This window comes from Xiphophorus maculatus, chromosome 13, assembly GCF_002775205.1.
Source record: "Xiphophorus maculatus strain JP 163 A chromosome 13, X_maculatus-5.0-male, whole genome shotgun sequence".
NCBI classification, from domain to species: domain Eukaryota; kingdom Metazoa; phylum Chordata; class Actinopteri; order Cyprinodontiformes; family Poeciliidae; genus Xiphophorus; species Xiphophorus maculatus.
Genome location: NC_036455.1, coordinates 17,543,174 through 17,559,199, shown reverse-complemented (window position 1 = coordinate 17,559,199; position 16,026 = coordinate 17,543,174). Strand labels below are relative to the sequence as shown.

Genomic DNA, 16,026 nt, shown 5'->3' with positions numbered 1-16,026 from the left:
TCTTTAGTTAGCCCAACTTGAGGCATGAAAGTACTGTGTGTTGCATCTCTAAATACGACCAACAGTCTTAGACTGAAACTGACCAGTAAATGATACTGGACCCTCCTACAGATGTGAGACCGACTTTTAGGTTCAGTTGGATTCATAAAAAGCAGTGGAGCTCTTCACAGTACCGGCGTGAACCCAGCATAGTAATTATTTTCTATTCTCTTCCCTGCAGGTGTCAACAGCAGAATGGCAACATCCTCCCCAAAAGCAACATGACTCAGTTGCAGAAAGGTGGAACGTGACTTAAGTTTCTCTCATTCATGCTAGTGATGGGCTATCTGAAGCCAGGCTTCGAGGCTTGTACTGAGTAATAAGGGGGCGTGTCCGATGAAGCCCCGCTTCGAGGCTTGTGTCGTCTTGTTGAAAACCACATGACTGGCAACAAACGAGGCCTCACATTGCATGGGTCACGTGACTGCTTCATTTTGCGTGTCAAGCGTGATGAGCCGCATGGATTTTTGTATTTGATCGCATCAGAGGAGAATTTGTCTTCAGAAGTGGCCAAAATAAAAGGAACCTTTTATAGTTCATGTATATTAACATTTTGATGATGGCACTCATCAAAATGTAATGTTTGTTACCGGTTTTCTCAATTGTTGATTATGGTATATTTTGTTATTTTTTATTTGTGTGTTTATTATGTAAAGCACTTTGAAACTGCAAAGTTGCTGAAATGTGCTGCACAAATAAACTTGATTGAAAAGGATCTCGCAAGAAGGAAAAAAAAAATCTGACATCAGAGAATACTTGAGATGATCGCTCGCAAGATTCTTAAATAATTAAACCCTTCACCTCCAAAATTCTCACCTTCTTGAAATTTCCACTATTTCTTTGTTCTGCAAAAATATATCAGCCTTGCACAACAGAAATAGACTTAAAGCTGTTGGAAGAGTAAAATTCTGGCCTGATGAGTAAAAATATAAGGCATCAGAGAGCCAATAGAAATCCAAGAAAAAGAGAATTTTAGTTTTTAGGAGGCAAATCAAAACTCAAAGAATACTGTCTGTCCCAACAAGCACCGCACTCCCGAGTACACTAAAACAAATGTCTGTCAAATCAGTCGATGACGGAAGAAAACAGCCACTGACAGTCAACATATACCAGGATTGGCTACAAATTATTTTAATAACTAAAAAAGATTAGCTAAATAGGATTTAATTGACTCTCCTGTTACTAAACATGAGTTTGACAAAAACTTTGTGACAATATTGCATTTACTAATTGTTTTTAAATATGTCTGTCTGAGTGACAGTTTGAACAGCAGATGCCACGAGTGAGAAACGAATGAACCAACGAGTAACGAACCTTTGGGCAAAGCAACGGGCCTGGAAGCTTCATTGCTTCACGAGGCTTCATTTGGCCATCACTAATTCATGCAGCTCAAGGTTTCAAAAAACAACTAAGTATTTGTTAGTTTTTAAGTAAGTAAGTAGAAAAGTGAAAACAGTTAAGTTAATTTGGAAAACATCCCATGAACTGACCAGACAAAAGATGTGTGTCTCTTTTTATACCTGGAGCAGGAGGTGGGCAACTCCAGGCATCGAGGGCCGGTGTCCTGCAACCTTTACATGTGTCTCTACTTCAACACACCTGAGTCAAATAATGAGGTCGTTAGCAGGACTGGAGAACCTGACTGCACTTAGGAAGTGATTCAACAATTTGATTGAAGTGTGTTGAACCTGAGAGACCTCTAAGAGTTGCAGGACACCAGCCCTCAAGGGCCTAGATTGCCCACCTCTGACCTGGAGGAAAATATCTAGCCATCTGTTTGTGACCTCAAGCTGAAACAAACTTGGATTCTGCAGCAGGACATTGATCCAAAACACACCAGTAAGTCCACATTAGAGTTCATGGAAATCAAACTCAGGAATTTTAGTTCCTGAAAACAAACATTTTTCAGGAACTAAAAATTTTTCGTTCCTGAATTAAAACAGCAACAACTTTCTGCTGTTCAACAAAAAGTTGTTGTTGAACAGCAACTTCTTGCTAACTTTTGTCTAAATATATGAAGGAAAAATGAGTCTAAGTAAAAAAATTTTTAAAAAATGCATATTGAAGATATTTCCACAGAATATAAAAACACTTTTTGGCTGCTATGTTTCCACTCTATTTCCACTTGAAGTGAAGAGCTTCACATGACACTGGATTGTCAAAGACTAGCTTGGATAAAGGTTTTCTCATTTAGTTACAAAAAGTGGTGTTGGAGCGGCCACAAGTAGGTGTGATCTAGAACTTTTTAGGATGCTGAATTTTTTTTTTCTGTGCTTTGGTCTTCAATTTTCTGCTTTGGCTTTGTTTGCACAACACAAAAACATTCTCTTTCCATCCACATCGTACACCGACGTCTCGAATGACGTTCCCAACATGTTTGAAATTTAAGTTTTACTTGAAGTTTGATTCAATAAAAGTTTTTAAATATGTTTTACACAGTCGTTCCCTTTAGGTTTGAGCTGGGATGCAGATCAAATTCAAAGTTTGCAATAAACACCAACAAAAATGCAGTTCTGGTCAGAAATTTTGCCTCCAGTCTTGAAAATGAAGATTTGTATTTTTTAGAATTTTTTATTCTCCATTATAACTATTCTTTATCAGGGATGGAACGGTTATGTTGTAGAGCAAATAATTTAAATACAAGGATTCTGTGCACAGGTTTAACTTTTTAGTGAATTCTCCCTAATTCAAACATGGTCAAGATATGTTCACATCCTCCCATTGGTTCCTGGTTAAATGTTCCTTATTAACTTACATCTTAAGTCCCCACATTTGGAGGCCTTAGTCCTCAACTCCCTGTCCTGGCGACCTTTGCCGCATGTCCTCCCCCCTCTACTCACCCTCTTTCCTGTCTGCCTACTGTCGCAAAAAAAAAATGTGAGCCACTAGCGCCGTAAAAACTCTCCGGAGAAAAAAAACAAAAAAAAAAAAAACACGTACACCTTAAGTCACTGGAATGGCTTTGCTAAAGCCTTGATATTAATCTTATTGAACATTTGTGGACCACTCTTCAAAGCTTAGTGTGGTTAATGTTAACCCACTTATCCACCAAAAGGAGCAAGATTTTCAAAGTTGAGGTTCCGTCTCCTTCCTCATTATTCCATTTACTTTGTTCACTGCAACTGTTTCACAAACAGTGAAACACTCTTCACTGTTCTGTAGGGATGCAATCATTCTGGCAAAGAAGGAATTAATAGACCTTCACAGTTGTCATACTAGGTACGTGAGCCCAAGATGTAAAACATTTATCTAATTCTGTGGGCATAAGTGTGGTCCTTTGTGCATTAGGAACAAAAAAAATAACTAAACTTCCTATAGTCATTCAACCCTGGAAAAAGAAGAGTTCATAATGAAATTATTAGAGCAACATCAAATTATAACATTTGGTGTATACAAACTTTGATCAAAGTTCCTGTTTACTCATGAACAGACATGCCTGGTGAAGCCTTCATGCTTCTTCCTCTTTATAACCAGATGGGTTGGTCACACAAACATAGTCTGATTTTACGTCACACAAAGGAAACTAGATCTGTTGAGTCAAGGGGAAGGGCTTAACTTTTTCTGTCAGTTTCATTTACTTGGAAGCTACGATGGTAAGCAGATATACTTGTGTGTGATTATTTTTGCTGTTACCATTAGATTTATCTTTAATATATATTTATAGATCTTAATACATTTCTAGTCTTGGTAATCATCAATAAAATGTGCTTTTTAATGTAACATAGTAATTCAATTGTTTCACATTTACAGGCTGCTGAGCAGGAACAAAGGTAAGTCAGTCAGTTTATAAAAATACAAAAGCTGATCCCTGATTTTTCATTTTTCTTAAATGTATTCTTCTTATTATTAATGTAGACAGGAATATAAGGACGACAGTGACGTTTTCCAAAGAAATGCTTTACTACTTATTGATAAGATGGTGGAAATGGCTTCACTCATTCAAGAAGACACTTCAGAACTAGTGGATGAGGTGTGTATGATTGTGGTATGACGCTTCACACACATCCACTTAGTGCTTCTCATGCATGTAGAAAATTAACTTTTTTATGTTTTTCTTTTTTTCCACTCTAGATTCTTCACAGCATCTTCTTTATGGGGGAAATTACCGTTCCAGAGTTTTCTCCCAGACAACTTTTTGTTGATGATGTTGACATGTTTGATTACTTAAAGGAAACCTATCCGGAGCCTTTCACACTTTATTCCTCTCGTCTACCAAGACGGAGTCCATTTTCATGTGTGCTGGACATGGTGAGAAATATTTATTTGGTACAGTCGTTCATACACTGCTTTGCAAAAGAATTTATGCCAATACAATTTTTCAAGGCTTTGTGATTTTACAACCACAGAGGTCAATGTGACAGACTGACAGTGAGTGGTGAACAATTGTGAAGTGGAATAAAAATGACATGAAAGAAACATTTTTACAATGAAACATGAAGGTTTTAGTGTGTGTTTGCACTCTGGCCCCTTTACTCTCCTATTGTTTGTGTTTTGAAGTATGATGATTGTTATGGCAACAGATCCAATATCTGTGTCATTCCTTAGACACTGGAAGTAAAGGACGCGTGCAAACCGTGAATTTTAACAAAAGATTCTTTATCTGTAAAAAATAGCAAAAAATGCAAATAAAAAAATGACGATACGTCAGTTTAACAATTCTTCTTTTTCCTTTTCCAAAACATACACAGCTTACACGGTCAAAAACTGTATTGCCACGTGTCTTGGTAATCCGTCAAGTTTTTCTAATACAATATATGGCCCGACAGGAAGCAAGCCTTTCAAAATAAATCTAAATTTCACAATAAAAATGGCCTGAACAAATATCAGTCTTCTTACTAAATATAATAAAATAAAAAACAAACTATCATACAAATAACTTCAATATTTCCTATTTATGGCTCTAACAATGATGACATGTTAATAGTTTTTTACAGTACAGGTAGAGGTGCAACAAACATGTTAAAGAAGCTGCCACAGTCACCAAAATCAACTTTTTTTCACAAACAGAAATCTGGTGGTGCAAAACTATTACAACAAAGTTTAATCTATCAACAAATCAAGTTTATTTGTATAACACATTTCAGCAGTAAGGCGGTTCAAAGTGCTTTAAATTATATAAACACAAAGATTTTGCCTTAATTTAAAGTAACTTAGTGTTGGCTGTTTTGAGCTCACATTTATTGAAAAGTGAACTCAATGTATCCTCAAATTGATCCTACTGGAGAAATAATTTCAGCTTTTGTCTTATTATGTTTGTTTCATCTCAGGTTGTTCATCTGGAAGGTCAAGAACATGAGGATAATATTAGAGAAACCCTGCAGGAACTCGTCCAAGAGTTGAAGAGAGACACTTCCAAAAACGTGTTGTATTCCACCACAATCTGCATCTCTGCTGGCAACAGCGCAGATCCAGTGAGACACTATGGAGTCTCCATGTCCACCACTGGTCGTCCTGCAGGCCAAATCCTGGTTGCTGCATCCTGCCTTAACTTCTGGGAGGAACATGTAGCTGATGCAGTGATGAGCTACTATCCTAAAAAAAGTAGGAAGACATACTTTGACGTAAACATCCAACTTCCTGCAGATGTCAGATGTGAAGCCTTTAACATTAGAAGCAGAGAAGCAATAAGTCCCTGCCTTTCTTGTAAAAATATGTTTGGCTTGGTTACGACTAAGGAACAGGTGTGGCCATATGGCAACTGCGCCGAAGCTGAAAGTTTGAGTAACTTGGTTAGCGAGGAAGAAGTTAGACAGCGAGTACAAAGAAATGGAAACTGGACAGAAGAAAACCAGGGAAGGGCTAAACGTGCTGTTGAAAATCATCTTAGAAATGAACTGAAGAAGGTTGGCTTTGAATGGGACAACCAGTTCTACACTGCACAAAGAGCAATAGCTGAAAATGATGGTGAGGAAGAACCTCTGCCGGAATAGGCTTTTACAAGATGAAGAGCAGATATTAACAATGACTCAACTGTAACGTCGCAAACATCTGAGAGATCTCAACAGTTGGGAACTGGAAATCATTTTTAATCTTTTCTACAAAATGCAGAGCTTAACATATTTTTGGGAAAAAATATTATTGAGGTTAAAAAATTTAATTTATTGGGGGGGCGCTGTAAGATGTAGAGGTGTTGGATTGCGCTCTCGACCACAACGTTAAACAAATATCTAAATGCCACGATAAAAACATCTAGGAGCCGGCGCTATTGGCACTGTACCTCTGTCTAGCAACCGGACACCATGTTGCCGTCGAAGAAAGCCACCAACTCCGGGAAAAATAAGACCATGGATGGATACATCGGCGGTGCTAATGCTAACGAAGCTAATGCCTTGCCGGCGGGACTGCAAACGAAACCGGGGACCACGCTTCAGATGACAAAACCCAAAAGCTTGTGATGTGCCAGGAAATATGTAAAAATATGTCAGCCTCAATTCTGGAGAAACTTGATGAGTGTTTCGACGCAGTTGAAGTTAGACTCCAATCTGTCTTAGCTGCACAGCCTGACTTGCAGAACCGCATGGTTGGTCAAGAGTCAGCAATCAATGCACACGAAGAGCAACTTGGGGAACTTGAAACTAAATGTTCGGAGCTCACAAAGCTTATAACCCAGCAGCAAACTAAGCTGCTGGACTTGGAGGCTCGTTCCCAAAGGCACAACATCAAAATTGTTGCCGTGAAAGAAAACTCAGAGGAGATGAGGCCAACTGAGTTTGTCAGTTTGTCTCCAAGCTCATTCCCGAATTACTGGGCAAACAACATTTCCCGCATCCACTGAAGGTCGACCACGCACACCCCGCTCTCTGTGGCCCAAACCGGCGGCGGGTGAGAAACCGCGTACCATCATCGCCTGAATACATCACTTTCAGACGAAAGAGCAAATTCTACGCCTTGCCAGGACGCAGCCACTGGAATACATGGGGAACAAAGTTCTGATTTTCCCTGACTACACCAGGGAAGTAATGAGCCAGCACCTTCACTAACGGGTCTTTGGTCTAAAGTGTTTGATTGGTACTCCAAGGCATACAAGACTCCGATACAACCTGAACCATGTCATGTTCTGTGTTTTCTGTGTATTTAATTAGAGTTTTCTGTGTCCCCAAGTCTTCATGTTGTCCTGTCTTCCCCTTGATTGTTTCCCAGGTGTTTCTCGTTCCCCAATTACCCCGTGTGTATTTAGTGTCACCTGTGTCTCTGCGTCTCTGTCGGGTCCTCGTCTCATTTGGCGTCTAGTCCATTCGTATGCCTTGTTGCTACCTGCGTTGAGCCCTGGATTCTGCTCAGCAGTGCTGCCTCGGTTTTTGGACTGTGTTGGATTTTTGTTTGTAACTCTGTGCATTAAAACCACCATTTTTACTCTGTACCTGGGTCTACAGCGTCTGCCTCACCACCTCATCCACCAATTCATGACAGAACCAGAACTTATAATTTTTGGATGCTCTCAGGTACAGGGGGCTATATACCCTCTGCAATGCGGCAACCATTGGAACTAGGACTGATTATCACCAAGAGACTAATCTTGAGGGACTGGAGGTCCTCTGTTCCCCCTTCCTTTCGCCTCTGGGTGACGGACTTGATGTCCATAATACAGATGGACAGATTTCATAAAGGCCCCAAGGACACTTTTTCACTCTACTGGAATCCTTTCCTGGAACATTTTTCACGGACTAAACTAAACTGAACAAACCTGTCCATGAACTCTCCCCTCGGTCACCCCCTAACCGGTGTATGTATTTTCGTATATATGACTTTGTATGCATTTGCTGTGTGTGTACATCATATGTCAATGGAAATGTCTTATGCTGTGCCCTGTGCATCTGGGTTTTGTTTGTTTTTCTGTCTACCTGTATGTTCCAAACCTTGAAAACTTAAAATAATTTTTTTTTAAATTTAATTTATCGTGCATTCCTTGCTTAGCCTCTCTTTATGGCAAATCACTTGAAACGGCCATGTCTCTCTGAGCTACATTTTATCTTTTTGCTGTATGGCTCTTCACTGCATAATCAAGTTGTGTCTCTGCACTGTTACTTACATTTCGTATACTGTGTCTCAAGTTATCTTTTCATGTATTTCCTTTGATTTATTCTGTCCTAAAGCACTTTGGAACAATGTTATTGTAGGAAGAGCTTTGTTGGTTAGTAATAACTATTTATGTGGCAAAGTCATGCATATTTATTAAAAATCCAAGAAAAGCGTTACGATTCAGTTCTTTGGTCTCATAATCAATGCTACAGTGACTCCATGCTATGTATGGAGTGAAAAAAGTCTCAAAATACCTGTGCATGTGTGCAAAAATATCTGTGCGTGCGTAATACTGGATTTCTAACTCGTGTAAGCGTCTTTGTGTGTAACTTTGGACAGTTGTAGCTGTGAAACATGATTTGTAAACCATGAAAAGAAAATTTGAGCGGAACTCTGGGTTTTTGTAAATATGTGGTCACAAATATGAAGAAATTACGAATACAAAATACAAGTGCACACACACTTAGAATTTAACTTTCTACAAAAGTTAAATTTCTACACACAAACTTTTTAACTAAAACCTCACAAACCTTCTCCTGCGTCTACAAATGTTAAATAAGTACGCACAAGTCACCTGGTACACAAAACTGCCTTTACGCACAGATCCGGTTACGAATGCACGAGGATATTTGAGACTCATTTCACGCTTCAATTTTCACTCCATATGGAGGCGTCCTGAAGCCTCAATCGTAAGCCAACTTCAGCGGGCGCTTCGTCCAAACTATGAAAACCTCGAACTAAAACACGTTCTGTCTGAGCGTCCACACGGAAAATAATAAAGTCAGGAGTTATAAGACTATTTTCTAATGACGTTGCTGAGCTCCAGCTAACTGACAAGCCGGTGGTAGGTCGCCATCTTTGTTGAAGCCAAGTACGGTGTGATGCTAACCAACCAATTGGGAGATGTTGTAGCCTGATGACACCGCCCCTCATTATCATATTGAAAAGCAGAAACTAAGAGGGAAAATGGTAAATTAATAAGGAAATTTAAAAAAGAACAGGCAGAAATGTCTAAGTCAAAAGGCAGCTTCTTGGGTTTTTTCCTAAGACAGTGATGGCGGCAGTCTTCGTGACTTATCTGTTACCACTAAGGCTGAAACGATTCCTCGAATAATTCGAGTACTCGAAGCTTCATTAACTTATGTTTTATTATTTAGCGCACCGTGTTCCGGCCTGGACATTACTTGTGTTGCGCGGAGCTCTGACTTCCGCCTCTGAGTTGTTGACCAGAGCTAAGTGTTAGCGGCATAACGTTCAATTTATAAGTTCACCCCATGGGGATTTTATTGATTGATAAAATCAATAAAACCCGGATAATGCCTTGGTTTTCATCGTTTTTGGTGGACCAATAAGCATCCTTAAAATGACTGGCGCGATGCCTGGAGTACGGCAGCCTTTCTCCTCCGGGAGCTGCTGGGCTGGAAGAGCGAGCGCTGCTGGAGTATTTATACAGGTGAGCGGATAGACTGAACATGGCGGACAGTTGAGTAGTTGATGGTTACAGTGTAAGTGTAGCTTTACGGACGAACCGCACAATAAATTTTATACCATCCTGGTCTCAACAAACGGGTGGCGAAGCGCTACGTGGCAGTAGACCGCAGGGACCGTGGCTGGTAGATGAGTTTCTGGGTGTGACGAACGAAGGTGCGGTAAATAAGCTTCCCGTATTGTTACAGGAGTGCTTGACAGCAAAAGGTTATCCAAATCTTTACCATACATAATGTTATTTCTTGGCTGTACCCCTATTTTTTTAATAAACATCTTATCCATTTATACTGCAAACTCCAAATACTTGGGTAAGGTATCAGAGTTTGTTGATAACAGAAACCAGCGTTCTTCCTTAATGAAGCCACCTTGTTCCATTCTGAGGATATGAATTCTTGAAGACACAGAGATAAACCTGAAGAGGTGGAAGGTTGGGGGATGTTTTACCTCCCTGAGGAGGTGAACATGAAGATATGTCATGTCCGTCCAACGAGCAATATTGATGACGTGTGAGGACAGAAAGTTGTACGCCTACGATGGAGAGGAGCTACATGTCGTGGTCCTAAACCTGCAGGCGCTAGAATATGGGGAAATCAAGTATCCGTCAACAGAGAGCTACTACAATGGTCAGGCCTTTGAAGACATGGTGAGAAGAGGTTTTCTGACAATCTGCTGCTGATTTACTGACAGTTTCTGGTTCTCGCTTTGTTTATTTCCTGTTTTTCTTGCAGACTGAGGAGGACTGGGTCAAGGTTAAGAAGGGAGACGTGGGGGCGTGCCGTGGTGGCGTAGGGAGTCCATGACCCATGTTTGAAGGCCTTGAGTTCTCGACGTGGCCGTCGCGGGTTCGACTCCCGGACCCGGCGACATTTGCCACGTCTTCCCCCCTCTCCTGTCAGCCTACTTTTGTATAAGGGACACTAGAGCCCACAAAAAGACCCCTGGAGGGGAAATAAATAAATAATTAAAAAAAAAAAAAAGAAAAGGAGGGAGATGTGGGGAGAAAGTTGGATCAAGAGCATAAGAAACTGGTGGAAGCAAACAAGGCATTGTTCTTGGAGAGCCTAAAAATCACAAAAATAAGTATTTATCCAAAGGTGGATAAATATGAAGTTTCCAGCTAATGAATGTAGTCTCCCTGTATCAAAAACGAGAGGTTATGTTTTTTAAATTCATGCTGGAGCCAAATAATCATCATCTGTCATGTCAAGTATAGGCGTTACACCCCAAGGCAGTCTAGGGGTAGCGGAGGGGGGCTGTAACAATAGATAAACCAGGGGAAATGAAGAGACAAAACCAGGAGGGTACAGTTAAAGTTTTATTCTTCGAGAATAATCTGAAGAAGTCTTAAAGGCGAAAATGAGAACTTAAAAGAAAAGAAAGGGGAGAGTAACAACAAAAACCAGGGTCTCTAGCAAACAACTAATCCTCCATCACAGCACCACAAAGCTGCAGCACACATGCTGCCCAATTGGGCAAGAAATCAGTTTCGCAGCTAACCTTATACTCTGCTAATCAAGAGGCAGAGTGAAACCAGCTGGGCCTGCTTAACCTGCTGGAGCGCAGCAGCAACCTGAAATTGGGGGAGGTGGGGAATCCTACAGGCAGCCACTACTGCATGTAACATTAGGTTTAGTGTTTCCTTCATGAAGTATTTTCATTTTGGCTTCATCTCTGTTTTATAAACAGTGGCTTGGTGGAATCTGTTTTTTTTACAGTAGGATAGTATTATCCAATCCTGGATGGGATTTTCCTGTTTAATTTAGCCAGTGTTAGAAATTATTATATGCTGCCATATGAAGTTAAAAAAAATAACAATATAACATGTTCACAGTGGATGAAAAAAAAAAGTTGATATTAACCAAAATTCTGGGTTTATTTAGTATTTAATTAACAGAGAAATGGATTATACTTGCACAAGCTCACCACTAGATGGCAGGAGAACCAAGTTCAATAAGTCTGTTGAATTTCTCCAAAATATAAGAGGGCCTTGTTTCACACTCCTACCCCTCTCTCTGTATTGCATTAACTTCTAGGGAGGCATACAGACACAAATTAATTTATGCAAGTTTATAATCCACCAATATATAACCATATGTATCTGTTGAACTGTTTAGTCTCCTTACGTGCCTTTACATGCACCTCCCACTTTTAATCACATCTGGTCTTGTTGTGTTTCTGTTATACTTCATGCACTGCTAATAAATAAAATCTGCCAACAAATTCAAAGGAATGTGATTGTTACTTGTCACAGTGCTCCTGTTTAGAACCATAGTTAGAGGAAGTGTCTGCTTGACTGTTGTTTTAGGGTCAATGCCTTAATGGATCGTCCAAATGTGCTTGAGCTTAAGGTCACTAACTGACTGATAGTGATTATTATCTCTCCTTAAGATTAACCTGGCCACAGAGCAGAATTTGTGTACACAAGATGTAAACTTTCACTTTTGTCTCATCAGTTCAGAGTATTTTTCCTGAAAGCCTTAGGTGTCATCAAGATGTTTTTTTGGATTTTTTTGGCAAATGTGTGATCAACCTTTGGATTCTTTTTGGTCAGCAGTGGTTAGATGAGGCCCGCAGTACTTTAGATTTTGTTCTAGATTCTTTAGGAACCTCCTAGATCTTTGATGTACTTTAGGACGCAAGTCATTTTGGGAAGGTTGACCACTGTTCCATATTTTCTCCATTTTTAGATGATGGCAGAAATGTCTGAATTTCTGTATATGTGCAGACTACTGATTTATGATGTATGGTGTTAAATATTCGAAATATTTCAAGAGCAAAAACAAACTGCATAGAGTTTGAATGTTCTCTCTACCTGGGTTTTCCCTGGAAGCTCCAACTTCCTCCAACAGTTCAAAAAACTTAATTGTCCTGTTTTTAACCCATTTAAAGCACTTTATGTTCCAGCTAGCTGCATGAAACTTGCTTTAATGGATTGATTGATAATTAAGAGCTATGATCTCAATAGTGACCTCTACGAACAATCTTCAGACAGGCAGATGAGAAGTCGCACAACTTTTACCTCCCACATATTTAGCTCACCCTCAATCCCGTATTCAGTTTACTCCATCAAGCTGTTGATTCCAGAGAATGCCCTCAACTGGGATCCTTCTCAGTCTTAGAGGACAGCGCTGATCTCTGGAAAGTGATCAACACTTCTGTCCTTTGTTCTGATGGTGCTGATGCTTTAAATGTACATCTAGTTGTTTCTTCTAAGAAAGTCTCGAGGAAACGACAAAAAAGCTGGACGTCTGCAAAACAATAGTGAGCCTTTAAACTCTTGAAGTTACCCAGCACAATAATACGCAACATGAAACCACCTTTCGAGTTCACAGAGTGTGTTTTACTTAGAGGTGAGAGAAAAAAACCCAGTCAGAACAAACTAATTACTCGTTAACCCCGGGCCTGTCTTCACTTGTGTGTTGATTGCTGGCCCTGCCAGGGCATTTCTGAATCCGGAGGCTTGAGAAGCAAGTTAAGTGGCCTTCTTGACGAAAGCCTCAAGGTCTGGTGAGTGATGAGAAATGCGATTTATTTTCAGCTGTTACGTCACAGGTGCTTTGTGCGGCTTTTCCTGTGGCCTTCTCTCCAATAACATGTTTGTTTTCGGGTCTGGATTTGTGCAGCCAACTGCTACCGGTGAGGGAAATCCTGTCTGACCTCTCGGCCTGTTTTGATGAAAACACTGGCCCTCAGTGACGTCAAAGAGAAGGAATGTTAATTTTTCTTTAAACCTCATTAATTTTGCGCCTCTAATCTTTGTGTGAACTGACATCGGTTGGGGCTACAGAGACGTAAGGGCCTGGAAGCGGATGCCCCTCTCGAACAATGAGAGCGGGATCCTGCTTCTGTTCAGAGACGTTCAACTCCAAAGGCTTTGCTGAAAGAACTTGTTTTGTTTTGTTTTTATAGATAGAACCAATAAAAAGTGAGTTTTGTCACAAAAAATTTGTGCTCTGCCCCACCCAATCACTAACACCAAGTGAGTTTCCATTGCAAATGTGCGCAGAACTTTGTCAGTATTCCACTAATGTCAAGAAAACACAATTTCACAATTGTGAAATTTCTATTAAATAAGAAACACAATTAAAATCACAGGTAAATATGTTTATTCACGTGATAAGTCATAAAAAAACAAAACATGACATCATCTTCCAACTGCTTCCTGTTTTCTTCTTTGTGGTTTGCGCCAGCGGCAACATCTGGTTGTTGATCATGTGACAATGATGCGAAAAAAGTGTTTTGCTGCAGGTTCGCCAAGTAATTTCCAATGCGGCCACAAAAAAAAAACACCTGGACCTCAGCTTTATTGAAGCAACCTGAGCTTCCATTATACCATTGATGCAGTAATTCAAGCAAAACGAGCCCAAACCAAGTGTTGAGTGCACGTAATTTCTAGAATCCATGGACTTTCTGCTCAGTAGGTCTGTATTTCTTAGTCAAAAATCATTTTTGCTGAACCAAAGTAATATTTTTGGGGTTTTTTCATTCACCAAAATTAACAGACATTTTAAATGTATCACCCTGTGATACAAAATGTCAATTTTTGAATTGAAACTACAAGAAATAACCTTTTCAATGACCCTCCAATTCATTTGATGTACCCGACTCTTCAACTCTGATAAACAACAATGAGTGTTTTTACGAAAAATAGTTGCATGCTGAATTATTTGTTGTTGTTGTTTGGACATGCTGAAACAGGCCAGCGCTTGCCACACACATTCAGCACTGTTAACAATAGCTTTTGTGAAAGCGCATCCAGATTTGCCAGGCAGTTCCCGGCCAGACGGAGCAGTAGGGGTTTTGAGGGACCACCGGACTCGAGCTTTCAACCACGCCGTTCAGTGTGGCTGGTCCTGAAAAGGTGACTTCGCTGGCCCTTGTTGGGCCATTTCATGTCAATGCTCTACAACAAAGAGGGTAAAGAAACAGTGCATGTCTTGGTGTGTGTGTTAAAGGAGTTAGGACTTCCTCGACAATCCAGAGTCCAGGTGTTGCTCAGACAGCGTCTGATGAAGGCTAAGAGGGGGTTTTATAATCCGCTGATTGTGTTTTACTGTAGCATCATACACGCACCAATTGGGTTTTGTTTCTGGAGCAAAAACCCCTTTTCGAGGCGTCACGGTTGGTCGGCCTCGCCTGCCCGGGGGCCAGCTCCGCTCTCGTGAAAAGGGAAAGGCTGAAATAAAAGCAGCATTGTGATTTCGAATGCGGAACAGCATTGAAAGACTTAATTTGCACATAAAATCTGACATGAAATCATTTATAAGGTGTTACTGTTGGGGGGAAAAGAGCCTGCAAACAAGCCAACATCCCTAGAAGTCTTATGTAAGAGACCTTATATGGAGCAACGGGGCCCCAGGCTTTGTGACGCTGTCATCTGCTGGCGTAGTAAAACAATGGGAGTGAAGGGTGAGAGATAACAGAGCTTTACCCCTGCTGTGATAATAACATAGCAGTGGCTAAATTTAGGGCCTCACTTTGGCTAAATTGCTCGCTCCATGTGTATGTGTGCACATGTACACGGTTTATGTTACAGGGACATAAATCTCCTTGCGCAGTCACGTCGCATTTTGAAGATTCGGTCCTGTGTCTCAAGCAATTATAGGTTGAAAGGCTGGCTTAAGAATAGGCTGAGACTAAATTTGGGTTACGATTAAAACAAGACGAGCGTGAACAGAAAAGGAGTCGGAGTGAGTGCGGTGTCTCTCTGAGGTGATAGAAACAGCCTGGACTGCATTTGGGTGCGTCAGCACCAGCGCACACCACCCCGCCCAGATCTCAGGGCAACGCAACTAGCAGCTCATAATTGACCCTTTCCAGTAAAAATCACTTCGCACAACGCTGCATGTGCATTGGCACACTGTGCAACATGATTCATGTCAAATAAACGGTGGTTATTTGACTCGGCACACAAGCGCTTCCTCCCCCAGGTTCAGATGTGACCTTTTTTGTGAAAAGGACGTTGTGGCTTTTCACCTACATCCTCAATGCGAAGCAAACTGTTCATTAAAGCAGAACCAGAGGTCACAATTAAGATGATTCTCCCATCGAGGCCAGCATTGACATTTCTGTTTTCACCTTTTAAAACTGACAAGATCTACTACTGGTGCTTTCTGTTTTATTATGCTTGACAGTTAAATCAGAATTTGAAAATGAAATTATGTGCCAACTATTAAGTAAAAAAAAAAGTGTCTGTTTGACCTGTGTGGTGTTTGCCTCTTCTACAACTGAGGGTGTTGGTGACTCACATGTCCTCCTTGAGTTGAAAGAAACACGCTGGGTTGTCCTAGTAGCCCAGCTAAGAATCAGGTCTTTCTTGGTTACTGCTATTCATTGGTGTTCATGACATGGCAATGCAAGATGGCCTCTCACACGCCCATTCATTCATGCATCCATCGTCTCGAGCAGTCATGAAGTGAGAGGCAGGTAAACCCTGGACCACCCATCAGTCCATTGCAGGGAACAGAGGACATGCACACA

The 16,026-nt window shown here is 40.6% G+C and overlaps 1 protein-coding gene across 1 annotated transcript; it reads left to right on the top strand.

The window, feature by feature from the left end:
* Positions 1-288: 288 nt before the first annotated feature.
* LOC111610503 lies at positions 289-7,072 on the top strand. The gene is made up of 5 exons (XM_023344800.1): positions 289-3,632; positions 3,790-3,809; positions 3,895-4,009; positions 4,111-4,287; positions 5,307-7,072. The coding sequence occupies exons 1-5, from the start codon at positions 3,630-3,632 to the stop codon at positions 5,967-5,969; spliced, it is 978 nt and encodes a 325-aa protein (XP_023200568.1). The 5' UTR covers positions 289-3,629; the 3' UTR covers positions 5,970-7,072.
* Positions 7,073-16,026: the final 8,954 nt, after the last annotated feature.